Raw genomic sequence first — 19,142 nt, 5'->3', positions numbered from 1 at the left:
GACTTTCCCTTCTACAGAATTACGGTGCTTTTGAAGCATCCTCGGGTTTTGTTGCAGTTGTTATAAAAGTGATTTTGTGCGTAGTGAGGAAGCAGTCTGATTACAGATACATAATTTCATCTGAGGCAAAAGAATGGCATGAATTCCAGATAGAGCACAGTGCTCCCAGCCTGCCCCTGTAACTGTGCGTCTCAGTTTCTCTATATTTCCAGCAAGATGACAATGGCCACCTTGTAAAAAGCTCTTTCAGATACAGGGCAGAAGTATATACTTCAAGGTCTAGCCTTGAAACTTCTGTGGGATAGCAATGCTCTTCTGAAGTGCCATTTAAAACAGATTGTGTTTCAATACGTGCAAAAGCCCCCATGTAGATGCAGCTATATGAGCAAAAAAAAAAAGTGCTTTTGCCAGTATAGCCTATTTTATTTGGGAAATGCTTGCAGAAAAAGATGCTTGTGCTAGTAAAACTTGTATTTGCTGGTTATCAAAGGAGAAGCATTTCTAGTGCAAACCAGGCCTCTTACATATGAAGCTTTATTCAGTTCAGCCATCAGTACAGTAAAGAAAATCCTTCCTCAAAGGGATTAGTAAGGTTACCTAATAGATATTATTAATGGTTTAAGAGCATAAAAGGTGCTTTAGCAATACGTGAGGGGCTAGATCCTTTGCTAGTGTAAATTGTTGTCATCCCGCTGAGGGTATCATAGAAACTCAGAGTAGTGAGAGAGCCGCCTTGAGCCATGGCTGTCTGCTCAGTTCCTAGAGCTTCCCACCGCCTCAGGAAGGTGCAGAGCTGCGCTGACTGGCCTCTCCAAAAGCGACTTCTGCATCTGACGCCCCCTGAGAAAAATGTGCATAAGCAAATATCTAGGTTATAGAGGAAGAGTTGTAGTGGTTCAATGCCTTGGAAACATGCTGATTTACACTGGCTGAGGATCTCAGTTTATACTGATTTCATTATACAAGTAGCTTTAATAAGCATCAGATTCCAGTCATGAGATTTGATGTTTCCACAGAAAATACCCTCCGATACAGTACCTCCTCACAGCGGGGCTCCCTGGCTAACTGTGTTCTTGCCCATTAAGCACAAATTCCAGCCATTTCCTTCCCAGTTTTCCCCTGCATTTAATGTATGGAAAAGCATGACCCTGAATCAGATGAATAGCAGCCGGTTTGAGAAGGTGTGTGTGAAAATGTATCCTCACACAGATGAGCTCAGAACAAATAGAATAGAGGGAGGAGGGGAGGAGAGCAGAGCGGGGGGAGTGTGAAGCTACCCTTTCCCTGAGAGTTCAGCCACTATGCGTAAGCAACAAGTTTATGCCCAAGGGAAAGAACTGAAAGCTGAGGAGATCTTAAAATTAACAGAGCTTTATGGCTCAATCAATAGGCCGCACTCCCTGAGCAAGATTAGAAATCAAATGGCACATTTCTTCCTGTTAACACTGTTTGCTTTCCCTGTAGCATCTTCTGCCTGAAAGCATCTAAGGTTTGGTTAAGTTCTTCTCTAGCAGGAAGCCAGAGAAAGTCATTGTGTGAGAGCTGCCCCCAGAATGCTGTGTTGGACACACTTTAAATAACAATGGAGGTTATTAGTGTATTAGTTAGTAATTGCTAGAAAAGATAAGTCTTCCCAATATTTGAATATGCAAAATGGCTTTGGCTAACCGAAAGGGGGGGGGGGAAGCCCAAACATGCCACTGCAGTGAGTAACAGGGATGATTAAAAAGCACTGTATGTAAAAAAACCCCCAACCCTCTACCTTGTTTTACTACTAGAAATACCTTCCCAGATTTGTCATCCCCACCAAAGAGAAGATATTTTCCCTCTTTGGCATTTCATTCTCACTGGGGCAATGAAATAGTTGCTTTCAAAGGGAGAGGGACTGTGTTTGCACCTATTTCTTGTTTGACAGTGACCTCTATGAACCAGTCATCACTGCTCTGCCTGTTGTTTTCTTGTTAGCTCTTTGCTGTCAAATTAATTACTGTGAAGTACTAAGCTTGTTGCATTCACGTGCTCTTATTAGCTCACAGGATGTCAGAGTGATTGGATTTTTAGCATTATTTCTTTTTTTACATTCCAGGCTTTCCATTCAAAACCTGTTACTGGCAGGGAGGAAATACTGTATCTAATTCTGATCTCCCATCAGGGTAGCTCCAGTGATACTGAGGATTTGATTTAAAATGCTGTATAAGCAATTAGACTGTGTTTATATTAAAACCAACAGGAACAATCAGATTGGGACTGCAATGTGATTCTGAAGTACAGCATTAACTGTCTTTCCTTTTGCAGTACAGAACAAGAAAGAAAATACCTACGATGAGAATAGCATTTGTCCCTTTCATTCTTAAATCACAGTAACGAGCTGATCCTCCCGTTGACCCTCTTTACGCTCTTGCGTTGCTTGTATTAGTGACAAATAATAGAGCTCACAGGAACGCACGAGAAGTTTTATTCTTCTTTTAAAAACTGAAATGCACTGAAGGGGCTTCTTGGCTGTCATGCTTGAAATTTGTGTGTCCTGCTTCTGCTGCCCCTTGAAAACCAGCATTCGGCTCAATGAAAAAGATGAAGGGGTAGAGATTTCATTCTTGAAGGTAGGTTTTTCTTTGTTTTTTTAAAAAAAAAAAAAAGATGTAATTAGAACAGCAGGCAGCCCCGTTGCCTGGGCCCGCTCCTGGGCTGCAGGAGGCTCAGTCCCAGGTGCTCCTTTGCCGAGTTCAGAGCGCAGGCTTCAGCGTGCATCTCCCATTTCCCAGCCCCAGCCCTCCGCCTCTGCAGGACCAGACTCTCTGACCGGGCTGGCAGGAAGCTCCGCCACCCCCTGCGACCGCCGGTTCCTCCCTACGCCCGAGCCGCGGCGCTTCGGCCTGGCCCCCGCCCGTTATCTCATCGCGGGGCTCCAGCGGCTCCCGCCGCCGGTCTGTCCCGGCCGCTGCCCCGCTTCCCCGCTGACCCCCGCCCCCGCCGCCCGCTTCCCCGCGCGGCCCAGAGGGGGCGCCCTCTGCCCAGGCTTCCCCGCGGCGGCGGCGCGCAGGGCCGCGGGGCAGCGCGCAGCGGCCGCGGCTGCCGGGCACGGCGTTCGCACGGGGCCGGGGGGCCGCGCAGGTGAGCCGAGCCGCGCCGCTGCCGCCGCCCCACCGCGGGTGCCCGGCCCTGGGTGCACCCGCGCGGCGGGTCGGGGGGGGTGCGTGGGGCGGCGTGCCGCGGAGCGGGGTGCGCAGCGCGGCTCGCTGTCACGCCCCGGTGCGGGCTCTCCTCCCCTCCCTGGCCGCTCGCCCCCCGGACTCAGCTGTTGGGGGCAGCCGGGTGGGAACCTCTCCTGACCCCTGTGGGGGGGATCACAGCCCCCCCTCCTTCGCCTTGAGTGCCCCCCAAAGCCTGGGGCTGCCCCGCGGAGGGAAACCCGTTCCCAGGGCACGGGCAGGGCCGGCACTCCTGCCGGCTCCCCACCGCGGCTACGGGAGCGCGGCGTTCCCGTTATCTCCCCTCCTGGCTCCCCTCGGCCGCCGCCCCGAGCTCCCCTGCGCTGCCTCCGCCAGGCTCAGCGCCCGCGTCCCCCCCTGCCCCACGGAAAACACACACAATCCCCGGCACCCGCCCCGATTACCCGGCCCATTCAAACAAACAAAAACCCGCCCCGTCGCAAAGCCAACCCGACGGTAAACTTTCTAATGACTTCTTCTTTCAAGTGCTTAAAAGGCAAGGAACACCGGGGGGGGGCATCCATCTGCCGGCCGGGGGGGGCGGGGGCCGCGGCTGCTGCTGCCGCTCGGGGTCCGTCGGTCCGTCCCAGGACGGGGACGTGGGTCGGTGTGCGGTGGGTGTGTTTGCAGGAACCGGGAGGGAGGGGACGGGGGCAGTTAAAGAAACAGCATAGTTAATATTTCCACATCAGGAAGTTACTGTAATAGCCCAGGGGGCAAAAGACTTAACTTAATCTCCTAAATAGTGAGGAACCCATGGCGTCTCTGTTATAGGTTGGAGTTCCCACGTGGTTTTAACTCCTGTATAAAAGTTTCAGTAGAAAGTGCCACAATGTCGTGATTTTGCAGGGGGGGAAAATTAGCAGGAGGAGATCAGAGGAAGATAAGCGAGGAGCGAGCCGCTTCCCCGAGACCTTCCACTGCGGATCCGAGAGGGAACATCAGACGCGTTAAAAAAACCCAACAAAACAAAACAAAACACATCGTTCAAGCCAGCACAAGGCGAGCGAAAGATCAAAAAGACGCGGAGAGAGGAGAGGGAAAGAGATTAACTGGAGCAGCAGCAGCAGCAGCAACAACAACAAAAATCACACTTAATAATAACAATAATAATAATAAAACCCAAACCATCAACAAGGGAGATATTGTTTAAAAAGAGCGAGCGAGGGAGCGAGCTGAAGAGCTGGTCTGACCGAGTGGATCCGTGCAGCTTCTCCTGGGATCGCCGGGATCGAGCCAATTCCTCGCTCCGCGGCCGCGCAGCGTGCGGTGCCGCTGCCCGCGGCGGGGGGCCGCGCCGGGCGCCGCCGTAGCATCCTCGCCGGACTCCGGACCCTCCGCGCTGCTTTGAAAATAAAAGCATCTCGCTAATAATAAGCGGGGCGGTGGGGGGAAGAAGACTCGCAACTGTGGAGCTGCCAGCCGCGTACCCCCTCCCCGCCGCCCCCGGCCCCCTCCCCAGCTATGCTCCGGGTCAACTTTGATGGCACGTTGAGAAGCAGCGGGCGCTGAACGGGGACAACCGAGCGGCGCGGAGCCGACCTGCTGAGAGACCTGCACCCACGGCCTGTGGATTGTTGTCTAGCGGGGGCGGAGTGGGCGGGGGGGTACAAGTGGCATTTCTCCCCCCCCCACCCCCCCTCCTTCCAGGCTATAAATTGGATTGTATATAAATCTGCTTCGTTTATCTCCCTGACCCCCCTCAATGACGCTGGACTAAAGAGCTCCTCTCCGCGGCCCGCCCGGACCTGCCGAAGCGAGCGATGGACCAGGAGCGGCTGCGCCCGGGGATGCCCCTCTGAAGCGGCGCGGGGCACCGGGGCAGCGCGGCGCCGCCTCTCCCCTGCTCCCCGGCTCCCCTCGCACCTCCGGCTCGCTCCCCGCTCCCCCTCCCTCCTCCCCGGGCTCCGCAGCCACCCCCTCACCTGCTGCCGTCCCCCTCCCCCGTGGAGCCGGGCTTTCCGTGCACGCCAAGCCTGCTGCCCCCCCGCCACCTCCCCCCCCCCAACTTCGTCCTCGGTGCCTGCGTGTGCAGCCTCCCCCCTCCGCCTCCCCGGCGGCACACGCCGCTTCCCCGGGCGCCCCCTCCCTCCGTCGCGGCTCCCCCCCTGCGCGGAGCGGTTGCGGCCCCCCCAGCTTGGCTGCCACCGCCCCCTCCGCGCCGCGGAGCGCACGGAGCGGCGCTGCCTGCAGACGGGCTCCCTGCGGCGCTTCGGGGCGGCCCCCAGCTCGGCCCCCCGCTCCTCCGCCATGGACGGGGCGGCTCGCCGGGGGGTGCTGGCCGCGCTGCTGGCCTGCGGGCTGCTCCTGCTGGGCGCCGCGGCCACCCCGACCCCGCCGGCCCCCGCCGGCGGCTCCCCGCAGGACACATGCACCTCCTGCGGCTTCCGGCGGCCCGAGGAGCCGGGCAAGGTGGACGGGGATTTCCTGGAGGCGGTGAAGAGGCACATCCTGAGCCGGCTGCAGATGCGGGACCGGCCCAACATCACGCACGCCGTGCCCAAGGCGGCCATGGTCACGGCGCTGCGCAAGCTGCACGCCGGCAAGGTGCGGGAGGACGGCCGCGTGGAGATCCCCAGCCTGGACGGGCAGGCGAGCGCCGGGCCCCCGGCCCACGACCCCGTCTCCGAGATCATCAGCTTCGCCGAGACAGGTGGGCGCCGCCTGGCCCCGCGCCCCCGCCGCCCGCTTCCCCTGCCCGGCCTGCCTCGGCCCCCTGCTCCGCCGCTCTCCCTGCCTGTCCTGCCTCTCCCCCTGTCAGTCCCCCTGCTCGACTCCTGCCAGTCCTCCTGCCCACCCTCTCTGTCCCCCTGCCTGACCCCTGGCAGTTCCCCCGACCACCCTTGCCTGGCCTTGCTACCTGTCCCCCTGCGCGCCCTGCCTGTCCTCCTGCCTGCAGCGGGCACCTGGCTGCCGGGCTCACCCGCATGCCCTCAGCCTCATCTGCTCTCCCCTCTTGCCCCGCACCATCTCGCCCTGGCCCTGCCCGCTCCTTCCCGTCCTCCCTGCGTGTGTCCCTGAGCCCGGGCTTCTCCCCGCGTTGTGCCCTGCAACTCCCCTCGCTGTGTCCCTCCATCCTTCTGCAGCCCCCGTGCCCCCGGCTTCCCTCCGGCGGTCCTTCCAGCTGCACCGTGGCTTGCCTCCGTCCCTGTGCGTCCCACTGTCCCTCCTCCGCCTGTCCCGCTCCATCTCTTGCATCCTTTGCCTCGTCCGTCTGCCCTGCACTTTCATCTGGTTCACTGCATGCATCTGTCTGTTGAGGCTTGCATTCACCCATCCTCCCTTTCCATTCGTTTCCCGTTTATTTAGCTTTCATTTGTAGTGTTGGCCTTGTCTGTTTGTCCACTGTGTGCAGGCTCCTACCAAGTGTGTCTGTCTGCTCTCTATCCATCGGTCCGTTTGCTAACTGTGCCATCCATCCCCACGGTACCAGCCATCTCAGTCCTGTCCAGCCATTGCAGTTAGGTGTAACTGAATCCCTTCAGCGTAGCTTTCCAGCAGTTTATCCGGGCAACTGCTGTGCCTGTGAACTTTGCGCATCTGGCTATAACACCATCACTCTGCAAATTAGCTCTCTCCTGTCTATCTGCCCATCTCTCCTTTCCTTCATCGCTCTATCGCTTAGTTCATTTTTTTTCTCTCTCTATCTTCCTGTGGCATCATTTGTCCACAAAATAAATCTCTTTCTATCCTGTATACTGCCCACTCATCTTCTTTATCTACCCTCCCACTTACAAAAGCATATACATTTACAGTATCTATGGGATCTGTTGCATTATACATATGCTTGTTACATTCACATGCAAAATTTATGGGCGCACACAATCTCACACAACACAAGTGATGTGGATCGGTGCAGCAACACCGTGCTGTTCTTTTTCTGTCACTGTCACCACAGTTTATAAAGAAGTTGTGTATTTACTAACACGTGAAAGATTTTCTTAGTGTACATTTTTGGGTTTGTTATTTTTTAATAGGCTGTTGTTGGGAGATCTGGGGTGGGCTTGTACTTCCGTTTGGTATTCAATTAATAGCTGGCTTTTGTAACACTTCCAAAATCGACTTTATGTAAAATGTAGACAAACACAGTGAAAATTTTTGTCTCTGAAATATTACAAGGTACTGAATGGGCTCTGGAAGCACATTTAAAAGGCAATCTAGGGTAACAAATGAAGACACTGACTACGCAAAAAATCCCATTGAGAGATTGACAAAAATAATAAAGATACTTAGGAAAAGGAAGAAAAATCTACATTTGGCTCTGTACAGAATGAAGAAAAACAGATAAGGGCAGATGAGAAAATGCCTTTCCAGCGATAATTTTAAATAGCGATTGGGAGGCTTTGATTCAAGGACCAGAATTACAGTCTCCGCCGTAAAGGCCAGCTTGCACATTTATCACCTATGCCAAATTTAGTTAGGACTTATAGTACAAAATTGCAGCAGGGCCACTGGTATTTCTGAAACATTTCATGCAGCAGGCTCTTTTGTTTACAAATAAGGGGTTATGTCAGACATTTGGTGACATTTGGTTTTCCATGACAATTTCGCTCCTTTAATTCTGGTGTTATTGAAAAGCTTATTCAGAACAGCCAGAAATGGCGTTACAGCGAGAGCAACCGCTTCATCGCCTCGCCTTGTATGGGAGTTTATCATTTCGGGGGGAAAAAGGCAGAGATTGAAATGATTAATAATAGCAGATATTCAACCAGAGTAAGCAGGGGTTAGCTTGATCTGTTGGGCAAGCAGGCACATTACTGAAATATTTTCCCCTCCATCTCATGAATCCTCTCTGTCAAACCGCGACGAGAATATGTGAAAATCGAAACAAAATCCCTGGTTTGGCATTGGTGTTTCAGTGGTTACTGAAAGGGCTCTCCCCATGAGAATTGGCAGGTAGCTGAAAGTTAAAACTGTTCTTAAACTGACGGGAGAGCAGAGTCCGAGTGCCGGTCTTTTCAAGGTGCTGCTGTGTAGCGTCTTTAATAGCTGGCTGGCTGGAAAACCCCCATATTCTGGAGAGCTCTTACTGGTGTCTGCGGATCTGACACATCCGACTATGGCCCGATGATGAATGTTGCTGTGGGAAGTCCCTTTTCAGTGCATTTTGATTGCAAATTGGGGATATCTGTTTCAGTGCCTGCCTTCTGGCCAGCACAGCCCCATCCGTCGCCGCTCTCTCGATCCGCTGTGCTCTAGCATTGTCCCTGAATCCAGAATGGCACACGAGCTAACGTTTCCTTTTTGACTTAATCTTGCTGATCTCTCCTTATCTTGCAGACGATCTGGCCTCATCTAGAGTCCGCCTCTATTTCTTCATCTCGAATGAAGGGAACCAGAACTTGTTTGTCGTTCAAGCCAGCCTGTGGCTTTACTTGAAGCTGCTTCCATATGTCTTAGAGAAAGGCAGCAGGCGAAAAGTAAGAGTCAAAGTCTATTTCCAAGACCCGGACACTAGCAACAAGTGGAATGTGGTTGAAAAGAAAGTTGATCTCAAAAGAAGTGGTTGGCACACTTTTCCCATGACAGAGGCGATCCAGGCTCTGTTTGAGAGAGGAGAAAGGAGACTGAACTTGGATGTTCAATGTGAGGGCTGTGAAGAGTATTCAGTGCTGCCAATTTATGTGGACCCCGGGGAGGAATCCCACCGGCCTTTTTTAGTGGTGCAAGCCCGCCTCGCCGATAACAAACACAGGATCCGGAAAAGAGGCCTGGAGTGCGATGGCAGGACCAATCTATGTTGCAGGCAACAGTTTTACATTGACTTTAGACTCATTGGGTGGAATGACTGGATCATAGCACCATCAGGTTACTATGGGAATTACTGTGAAGGGAGCTGCCCGGCCTACTTGGCCGGCGTCCCGGGGTCGGCTTCCTCCTTTCACACCGCCGTCGTGAATCAGTACCGAATGCGGGGGCTGAACCCGGGCACCGTGAACTCCTGTTGCATTCCAACCAAACTTAGCACAATGTCAATGCTGTACTTTGATGATGAATACAACATTGTGAAAAGGGATGTTCCCAATATGATTGTGGAAGAATGTGGTTGTGCTTGATTTAAGGTGTGTTTTTTTGGGGGGGAGAGAGAGAGAGAGAGAGGGCGAGAGAGAGAGAGAAACATTCCCGTACGAGATGGTGTTGGAGGAAGTTTCACTGTGTATCCAGGCATCAGTGTTGGAAAGTCACTGTGGAAAAGTTTGGAAAAAAAAAAAAAAAGAAAAAAATCATTTCACTTTGGTGTCAGGACAGTGGCAGTTTGTGGATCTTGGACACTTATATATTATACCACTTATAAGTTAATGCTATGAAATATCTTAAAGACACACACACACACACTCAATGTGGGCACGCACGCAAACACGCGCTCATACACACAGACACACACACGAGGCAGCTCGGAAAAGGGACATGAGCACAGAAAGTCAGTGACCAGTGACGACGGACCTAAATGCCTGCCAGTACGAGTGAACGGCTGAGCAGCTGTTTCCCCGCCTGCCGGTGAAGTCACACCGAAATGAGCTCCCTTTGCTCAGGCAAAAGCACAGACTGCGAGAACACGACGTATTCTTGCACACAGGTGTCGAAATGACCAAACTTAGAAAATTAAGAAAAAAAAAAAACAGAAAAAGAAAAAAAAAAGTCGACAGTCACCTCTTAGGTCTAACGGGAAGCTGCAGAACACCTGCCTTGGGAGGTGATCACTTCCTCTTAATTTAAATTTATCTAAATGTGAACATCACAGATACCCGCATCTTCCTGCAGCACTTCCAGTAAGGAATCACATGGTACCATCAGAGAGAGAAAAGGGGACAGACACGTAAGCAACTGCTGTATTTCTAACATCTGACCGTTGCGAAGTCACAAGCTGGGCTGGCGTGATCCGATGCTTTAACTGCCCACTGGCAACCTGTGGATGGCTATACCCGCCGTGTCTTGGAAAAGGGGATCTGATACCGTATCTGGACTGTGTTGATCGTTGGCATCTCTCACTGTTTGGAGAACAAAAGTCAAAGTTGCAATCTGTGTTCTTCAACGGGGGACTCGGTGAGGACACGTCATGTGGGGGACGAGCAAACAAGCAACCGCCACCACAGCTAAACCAATGAACCCTAAAGAGGAGTGACAGTAACAGAGTGGAGACGTTCTGAAAAATGCAGTACGTTTAATAACAGGCGAGGAACATTTTTAACAAGTCTTGGAAAGGAGGAGAGAGGAGAGTGCTTTCAATTTCCTTACCAGGAGGTGTCAAGGATGGCCATAAAGATCAGAAAATAATGATACAGCATAGCACTTGCAAACTGCTTGAATGCACGTATAATAGCACTTGCAAATTTCAATGCCTTGAAAAGTGGTACTTGATAGTGCACTTATCTTTGCTCACTATCTAGGTAAACAGGTGCCGCATGAGCTATGCAATTTAAAGTGTTGACCCATACTAGACAAAACTGGACTTATGATATGACTTTTTTATATTTTTTTATACTTGAAATTAAATCTTTTGCTTCTTTTTTAAAGCGAATGATTGCTTTTAATGTTTGCACTGATTTAGTTGCATGATTAGTCAAAAAACTGCCATTTGAAAAAAATGTTATTTTTATAGCAGCAAAAAATGAATACAGTTAAATGTATTATACATAAATTTTGGAACCAAAGAGGCCAACATATTAGTTATAATTTTTATGAGATGGCAAAGCCATCATATATCATGTAGTCATACTGAGCAATCCCTCACGAGGCCTACCAATTGTTTCAGGGTACAAAATGGATTCTGTTTGTTCTATTCAGTGTCTTTTCTATACCATACGCACATGGAACATAGAGTGAAAAAAAATTACTATTGTAGAATACATTACAATATGTGCATCCTTTAAATCCAATTTTTATGTTTATTTAATAAAGTTCCTTTTAGGTTCTGTTCCATAATAATTTAAACCAAACAATTTTCACTTAGATTTGCTGTTGAAGTATTTTACATTTGTGTACAGTTTAAATAAATAAAAAAGATTGAAAACTGGATGTGCTTTTTTTTTTTTCTGTTTTCTTTTTTTTTCAGTGTGTAACATCTGGAGAAATTTGCTTACTTTCGGGACTGAATGCGGCTGCAGACGGTGAACTGTTGCATTAGACCGTAGTTGTATTAGTCATTGCAGAAAGCCTTGTCTGAGAGCTCAGCTGCGATCCTAAAAATGTTACACTCTAGTTTTATTGCTGTCTATACATGTAAGCATCTGCTTCTTTCTATCTGCATCAGTGCAGAGTATCTGGGCGCAGGAACGGCGCTGTTCCGCATACCTGCAGGTCATTTACAGCAAGTTCCTGGTTCACCTGCTGTGTAAGAATGTAACTTCTTGTCTAGGTCACTCCCTGATCTGTTACAAGAAATAAAAAAGTAATGTGGAAAGCACTTCCAGGAAAAAGAGGTCAATACTAAGTAGGATGATTTATTTATTTTTTTTTTAATTAGTTGGTGCCAAGGAGAGAGGTTTTTTGAGTTAAATATGTCCCCTTTAACTAACAAAACCCAAAATTGTTGAAAAATACTTGTAGAAATTCTCATCAGCTGTGCATATATCCAAATATTGATTTCATTGATCTTCACAGATAAATTCTTCCTCCTGGAGACCTGAGCAAATGCCAGCTGAAGCTGACAGAAGGACCTCTGTTGACTTAGCAAACGTTAGATGTGACCCTGAGACCTAGAAAGTGTTGAAGAAGCAAGTTCATGCAACTAATGATGGGTTCTAGTTACAATTCACATTCAAGCATAGCTCTGCCCACCCCTCCCCAAAGACAGACACCGGGCTTAAACGGCTTTGTTTCGGGAGACCTCTAGGAGCAATTTGCTGTGGCTGTGTCAACAACCTGCTGCACAGAACTTTGCCCCCCAGACCAAATTTTTTGAATATTTCATAGCTTTCTCACCACCTCGAACTGCACGTTTACTGTCAAAGCCGCCGCTCGCTGTTCCTGCTCCATCTCTTGGCAGCCAGCTCCCCTTTTTGTCCTGGGTCAACCGTGCTACTGGCGAGTTCAATAAATTCCCCATGGAATCAGTGGCAAATACGTGTCCCTTCAGTCTGAAGGCATATCTGACCTAATATGACACAATCTTTATTAATAAGACTGGGCTGCACTTTAAAAAAATGGGATATATTAAGTCATCTTGCCCACTGAACTGCAAAGCCCTGGAGGCTGGGATTGGTTAGGTTTCGTTCTTAATTGAAAGTGGTTGGTTTCTGGGGTCGAAGCCAAGCCCGGCGTTGGACACTGGGATTCCTGTGCTCTCCCAGGAGGAGAGCAGAGTGTCTCAACGTGGGATGTGGACCCACAGCCCCAGGGAGCGGGGAGTTGCTGACGAGCAGGATGCCATGAGCTTGGGCGGCCAGCAGCGAGGAGCAGGAGCGGGCTGTGCTCTGCATCCCACCGCAAACCCGCAAACAAGCCTGGGATCCTGAACTGTTTTCACAGAGGCCAGCAAAGAACACCCCTTTTCTTGGTAGAAAGATTTCACAGCTTTCTTCCCCTACCTTCCCTGCTCCCCCATTTGCAGCTATGACCCTGCCATTCACGGTGCAGAAATAGAACTGCAAAGAACACCACGAATCGGTATGGTGTGAGAGGTATCATCCAGGAGTGGGAAAAGTTGGATCATAGTCCAGGTTCCCAAGTCCTTTTATTTTGAGTGAAACAGTCTCTGGAACTTGATCTAAACAGAACATGCTTTGAGTTTTCTGCGGTGTGGAGCCACTCACTGCTCTGGGCATGCTGCAGAGAGCGAGGTATTCCTCAGTCCTGGTGCCAATAGCAACCTGTCACACAGATTTCTAAGGCTAAAATGAAATAATATTAAAAAGGTCTTTAATTCTGAGGGGCAAATCTGAGACAGTTTGGGCTTGATTTTTCAGGGATGTGACAAGGCTACTGCTCTTGCTAGCTTTTTGCAGGGGGGGCTGCAGGAACACTACTTTTTGCAGCTTTCGCCTCTTGCATTTTTCAAATCAGGCAAAATGAAAAATGAGATGCCCAAACTCGATGGCTGCTTCTGAAAACTTTGGGTTTTATTTTCCCATCTGTCATTCCCATCCTTATAAAACTCAACATCCCGTTTCATTGCCTTATGCTAAGTTGGGTACTGTATTTACAAAACCATCTGGGTCAGGTCCATACCCCCCTGAGGTGACTAGGTGTCTCTTTCTTGTCTCTAATAGGCTTTGAATTTGGTCCTGTAAATGCTAAATCATTTTATTCTATCATGTGGCAGAATCAATCTCTGCAGCTGGGAAATCTTTGTCCTTTAAAATATTCTAACACAGGCAAAACCCCCGTCCCTGCGCCTGGATCTCCCACTGGTGTTAATGAGGACGGTGTGAATGGGGTGACTGTCACGATGTGGTGCAACAGAGCACTTGGTGGCTTAACTCTGCATACATCACGTATTTCCACACATAATAGACACCTGCTCCAAAATTGCCAGGTCTCACCTTCTTTGCTTTGTTACTTGTGAGAAATGAAGTCAGCAGCTGAAATTAATTGCTGCATTCCTCCTGCCATGGGAAAAGAGGAAAACTCCTCACTGAATGAATCCTCCTTAAGAATATTTTTTGTTTGGAGTGGTTTCTAGTGTGCAAGGTTGAAGAATATTTTGCACAATAGATCAGAAGTACAAATTTTTGTCTAAGAGGAGAGTCTGTTTCTGTTAATACTGGTGTCAGTCTTCATTAGCTCCCCTCAAGTCTGCAGATATAAGTCAGGCTAGCACCAATATAGCTAAAGACACACCTGCATCTGATTTTCTTGAAATCCTGATTGGGCCCAGCTCATTTTCAGCATTTCTTTTTTTTTTTTTTTTTTTTTTGCTTTAGAATCAGCAGCTAAAAGATTTAGTAAAACTCACAGATGCTGCATGACAGATCGGAACAAGACGACAAGACACCTAACCTGATTATGAACATGGGGAGAATCTCCTTGCATACACTGAAATTTGGCCAGGAATTAGCAATCTCTGTTGGTACAAAATACCCCAGTAGCTTTCGTTTGCTTGCCCAGTCAGTACCCTTCAACCAAAGCCTGGATTTACCTGGCTGGTTGTAATGGTAGGGGCCAATTTTATTTGGGTAACTTCATTGATTTCAGGGGAATTGTTTCTGATTTGTACTAGAATAAGTGGGAGCAGATTTAGGTTCTTTAATGTTCTTCCAGTTTAGCTCTTGGAATAACTTATATTTCATTATTATGTGTTTATGTAATTAGTGCAATTATATCAAATTATATAATTGGTACAATTACTTGGACTCATGTAACCACTGCATATAGCATTCCATGCTGTAAAATCCTTTACTCTGGAAAAAAAAAAAAGTCAATATTACATGGGAATCTTAATTTGTTTTTAAATTCCAGTATCAAATTTAGGCCCTGACCACATGCAAGGAGCTTCTGGTTTCCATCAGTGGAACCTCTCTGAGCAGGCAACTTGCAGCCTTCATCATAGATATTGGGTTTTTAATCTGATTTGGCCAATTCTATTCAACAGAGGCCCTCCTTGCATATGCGGAGCTCTAACCAGTCTTCCTTGTACAAAGCAGAGGTATCAAGTTTTTACGCACAGGGCATATAACCTGAGAGAGCTGAGATGTGCATATAGCTTCCTTATACTTAATCAGATTTACCATCTTTATGATCTGCCACTGAGAATTTTAAGCCAATACTTTTATTAAATTCATAGACTCTCTCTTTTTGGTCCCTGAAACTGTTTTTTCCCCCACCGTCATTTGCTTTCAGGGTACTTTGTCATGAAAGCTTGGACATAGAAGGGTCAGTGTAGGAGTCTGTTGTGGGCAAAGACAAAGTAGGTATATCCAGCCAAACAGAAAAAAGGCCAAGAAGAAGGCCCAAGAGGTGTATTGATTTCCCCAGGTCAGACATCGCCATCAAAGAAGGATGAGAGCTGGGGTTGCGGAGCACCTGACAGGCCTCTCCTAGTGAAAGGATCAGCCCTGCCAGGTGCTGAGCATTTCAAGCTGTCCCCAGGCCCAAATGCAATCATTGAACCCAGCTGCAAAGTACACAGACCCCAGGTGAGGCACATCTCTACCTAATGACAACTCCGCAGAGCCTGCCTGCTCCTTCTCACTTTGGATCTGCTTTTGGAGAGGGCCTACCACCCAGCCTGTTCTCCTGCAGACTGGCCTTTGAGATCAGGCCGGGAGAGGCAGCTGCAGCCTACCACGGCACAGCCATTTTAGGGCTGCAGCTATGCTGCCTCGCTGCCTTCCTCCAGCTGGTAAGTGTGCTCAGTGCCTGTTATTTTTATCTTGAGCTTTTGCTTTGTTTTTGAGGATAATTGCACATTATTGCTGCAATATGTTATAATAAGTGCTATGAAGATGACTATTGTATCCAAGGGGAAAGAAGATGTGGCTGGGGAGCAAACTTAAACCTATGTGTCAGCAAAACAAACATGCTGTGTTTGGGCTGTGTCAGTCAAGTGGTACCAAAGTGGCATTTAGGTTTTGCCCAAGCGGAGGCTGCAGGGCTGATCTCGCCCCTCTTTGCTTTGTTGGATGGAGTGGCTTGCGCCTGTTCCTGCGGAAGAGCTTGTCGCAAGCTGTGGGAGAGCTGCAGCGGCCACGCTTTCCTGCGGCCGGAGCTTAGCTCCTCGCTTGGGTGATGGGGGAGCCGGTCCTGGGCAGCGCAGCAGGAGCGAGGTAAGAGAGCTGGGTGCTGAAGTGACATCCATTTGAGGGTAAAGGGTTACAAATGCTACCAGATCTGGCTCCTGTGAACTGGAGCAGACTGGTCTCTTGGACTTTTGGATCCCCCTGTCTCAACTCCTATTCACTATGTTCTCTGTAATCGGGTTTGGTCTCTTATGGCTTGTTTTTTAGGTCAGGTTTTGGAACTGACCCACAGCTGTGGGACTCCAAGCTTAAAAAAATAATTCAGGACCTTGTAAATTAAGGCCTTGGGCTCTTGTAAAAGGAAACAAACAACTCTTATCTGTCTTAATGAGAGTCGTATATGTGTATTTTGTATCCAATTGTATGAATTATCTTTAGCAGTGATACTTTGTAAGACCATGTAATTTATGAGGTGGTTATCAGTGACTCATAAGTATTTATTTATGTCTTATATGCATTGTGTATGTTTGGCTTGATCAGGGTGGCATGTTTGCATGGGTGAGCGTGCATTTTTATGTGTAAACACACACAGACAAGAAACGCAAGGCTTTCTCTAAGCAAATCAACTTCTGCCATGTTAATGCCTCTGTAATAAAATATATTTTGGGGGTTCCTGATGATAGATGCAGTGTGGCTACCTACTGTTTTGAGTAGATTTCTTGACTTTTGGGTATCTCATCCTAAGTATGTTGTCTTGCATTGTGTACATGGTATGTAGGTGCCCTTGTGATGGCTGAAGCGAAGACAGCCTGTTTTCAGATGTGGCTGTGCTCCAGCCAGCTCCACATCCAAGAGAGCACAGCAAACCACCTTTGCTCAACCCGTGTTTTGAAATTGTTCAGAAGCTGGTTTGGTCTTTAGCACAGTTCGGAGCAACCTTGAGGCTGCCTTTAGGACAGCTGCCAGGGGTCCCCAGTGCTGCTGTAAAAACTGAGAAAGAGCCAGAACATCATAGCTCCCTGGTCATGCATCCACCATTGGGCCACACTTCCTATACTGGCAGCTGCTGGGTGGCGTTTGGGCAGAATGGAGCCCACCTAAATCTCTGTGCTGAGTGTTTCTTACTAGCTACGTGATAGACACACAGACTTAGGATGTAAGCCAGCTCTGTTTATATTAGCTGCATGCCACAGTGGTGGGAATCACTACATTAACAGTGCACGACAATAAATCAAGCCCTATATTTCACTCATGGGTGGGTTCCCCTTATATTGTTCTCATTTTCTTGTCCCTCCTCCCCTGCCTGATAATTCTAGATGTGTGAAGCTCAGAGAACGTTGCTTCCAGACCATATCTCCTTGAATTGGGTTACTACATCGAGCAGGGAAAGTGAAGCTATGTTTAAGTTTTTTACCCCAAATTAAAGCTTTTCCTACTCTGCATGCCACAAATAGACTTTTAATTATGGGAAGCATCTACTGTAAGTGCACCCTGGGATTTGATTCCATGCTTTGTCTGTTGAGCCTGTGAATGTGCCAGCTCTTATATGAATCTTTTTCTTCCCCATCACCCGTTGCAGTCCACAGTTACCAGATATAACAACAAAAGGAATGGCAAACCAGTCCACTTGCTGATGGCCACTGGTTTTCTGTCTCTGGCAAGCTTTCCTGTGATGATGTTGAACGTGACAACCATTCAGATGTGCTCTGTGACTTACTGGGCTTAAAAATCTGTTGGTGTTAATGTAGGGCCAAATTCAGTTATTCACACCTGTGGAAAGCGGATTCAAAATCCTACCAAATTGGAATTCCCCAGTCAATTACAGTCATAAACAGGCTGCAAGACTGCACAGAGCAAAGCCCTTAATGCTTTTGGTGCGATGTCAGAGCCTAGCTGAAGATTCTGCAACTCCATGAGCTTCTGTTTGGTTGCACCCATTTGCATCAGGTGTGAATTTATCCTGTTGGCTTGTAGACAAAACCTTTGCTTTAGATCAGTCAGCAGTCGTGCTCCCGGTATTGTGCTCTGTGTATCTCCATAGCTGGTGATAGCAGCTATTGTTCTTTTCTGCAATATGTTCACAGCATCAGGCATTATGACTCATGTCATAATACCATTGTGAGCCATTTGTTTAATAATACAGCATCCGTATCATGTCACTCTGGCAATGTTCTTAATTCTTCCCATTATTAATTTCTGTTTTGAAGTGTCTATACTTGTAATTTAGCTTTTCAAATTTTCACTGGGTGTAAGCTGGTGTAAGAGGAAAAGGTTCATAACCACACCTGACAGAATCTAACAAAAAAATTTATTGGCTATGCCTGATCAGAAAAGTGAGTAGAACTGTATTTGTGTAAGGCTTTTGTTGGTTAGCAATAAACAGTAATACAGGCTTCATCAATCCCCTAGAAAGGAAAATGCTCCTTCCCCCCCCCCCCCCATAGGACTAGTTAGATTTAAATGTTAATGGTATCTTGTATCTTTTAATTTCACAAAGCAGGATGCTGGAAAAAAGGTAACTTGCCTTTTTTCTGTCAACCAATTTAGTAATTTGTTAGGGTGGCTGTTCTTTTAGGCAGAGTTGTATCTACCTCCTATCTAGAGATCTTTGAAGCTACTTGTCCGTGTCTGGCACCGTGCAGAAAACGAAGAACCTCCTTGGGTCTTCCTTTCTGTCCACTGGCAGAAGAGAGGACCAGGATTCAGCAGATATTAGGGCAGGAGATCTTCTATCGAAGCTGTTGGAGTAGGAACCCTTAGCCTATAAACAATTTGGGGTCAGAGAACATCTGAAAAGTTCTTTGTTGCTGCTGTTCTGTTGTTGTGGCTTTTTCTATCTGATCAGCTTAGCTTCTGACAATGTTGTTATACAATGACAACCCAAAGGTGTCTTTCTGGAAAACAGAAGAGTTCTGGAATGTAAATGTAGTGCTCTCCTATTCCGCTGGGATGTCTGCAGTGACCCTTTATTGGGGCTCTGAGTAAATCTTGCCGTAATTGATAGAAACAGCTTTAAAAGAAAAGCAAAACAGATCATGAAGGAAAGAAAGAGCTGATAAAGCTTCTAGCATCAAGAGTGTGCATGTTGAAACACTCTCTAATTATATATTTATCCAATCCAGTTAATACTACAGAGCTTGCAAAAAAAGCCCCATAATTAGGGGTTATGAAAATGTCTACATAGCAATAATATGGCACCTAAATATAGCATCTTTCCTCCTGAAGCACTTTACATCATTTGAGAACCATGGACTCAATTCACAGCTGGCATTCACAGGTGCAACCTTATTGATTTCGATGGAATAGTGCCATTTTT

The 19,142-nt window shown here is 48.1% G+C and overlaps 2 protein-coding genes across 7 annotated transcripts; one reads left to right on the top strand and one right to left on the bottom strand.

Annotated features, from left to right (window-relative positions):
* Nucleotides 1-520: 520 nt before the first annotated feature.
* On the bottom strand, nt 521-5,462 carry LOC129208334 (uncharacterized). Of its 6 annotated transcripts, none has more exons than XM_054830884.1 (3): nt 5,135-5,462; nt 4,403-4,551; nt 521-840 (listed from the first exon to the last, which is right to left on the bottom strand). In XM_054830884.1, the coding sequence occupies exons 1-3, from the start codon at nt 5,459-5,461 to the stop codon at nt 753-755; spliced, it is 564 nt and encodes a 187-aa protein (XP_054686859.1). In that variant the 5' UTR covers nt 5,462; the 3' UTR covers nt 521-752. The 6 variants fall into 6 exon arrangements, 4 of the variants coding, with proteins under 4 accessions (XP_054686859.1, XP_054686860.1, XP_054686861.1 ...); XM_054830885.1 differs by lacking the exon at nt 521-840 and adding an exon at nt 2,300-2,610; XM_054830886.1 differs by lacking the exon at nt 521-840 and adding an exon at nt 3,904-4,010 and having other exon boundaries at nt 5,135-5,461.
* On the top strand, nt 5,460-11,072 carry INHBB (inhibin subunit beta B). Its single transcript, XM_054830882.1, has 2 exons — nt 5,460-5,862; nt 8,490-11,072. The coding sequence occupies exons 1-2, from the start codon at nt 5,460-5,462 to the stop codon at nt 9,263-9,265; spliced, it is 1,179 nt and encodes a 392-aa protein (XP_054686857.1). The 3' UTR covers nt 9,266-11,072.
* Nucleotides 11,073-19,142: the final 8,070 nt, after the last annotated feature.

The sequence above is a fragment of the Grus americana genome, chromosome 6 (genome assembly GCF_028858705.1).
Source record: "Grus americana isolate bGruAme1 chromosome 6, bGruAme1.mat, whole genome shotgun sequence".
Classification (NCBI taxonomy): Eukaryota; Metazoa; Chordata; class Aves; order Gruiformes; family Gruidae; genus Grus; species Grus americana.
The sequence above is the reverse complement of the archived record's forward strand: the minus strand, read 5'-3'. Positions and strand labels throughout refer to the sequence as shown.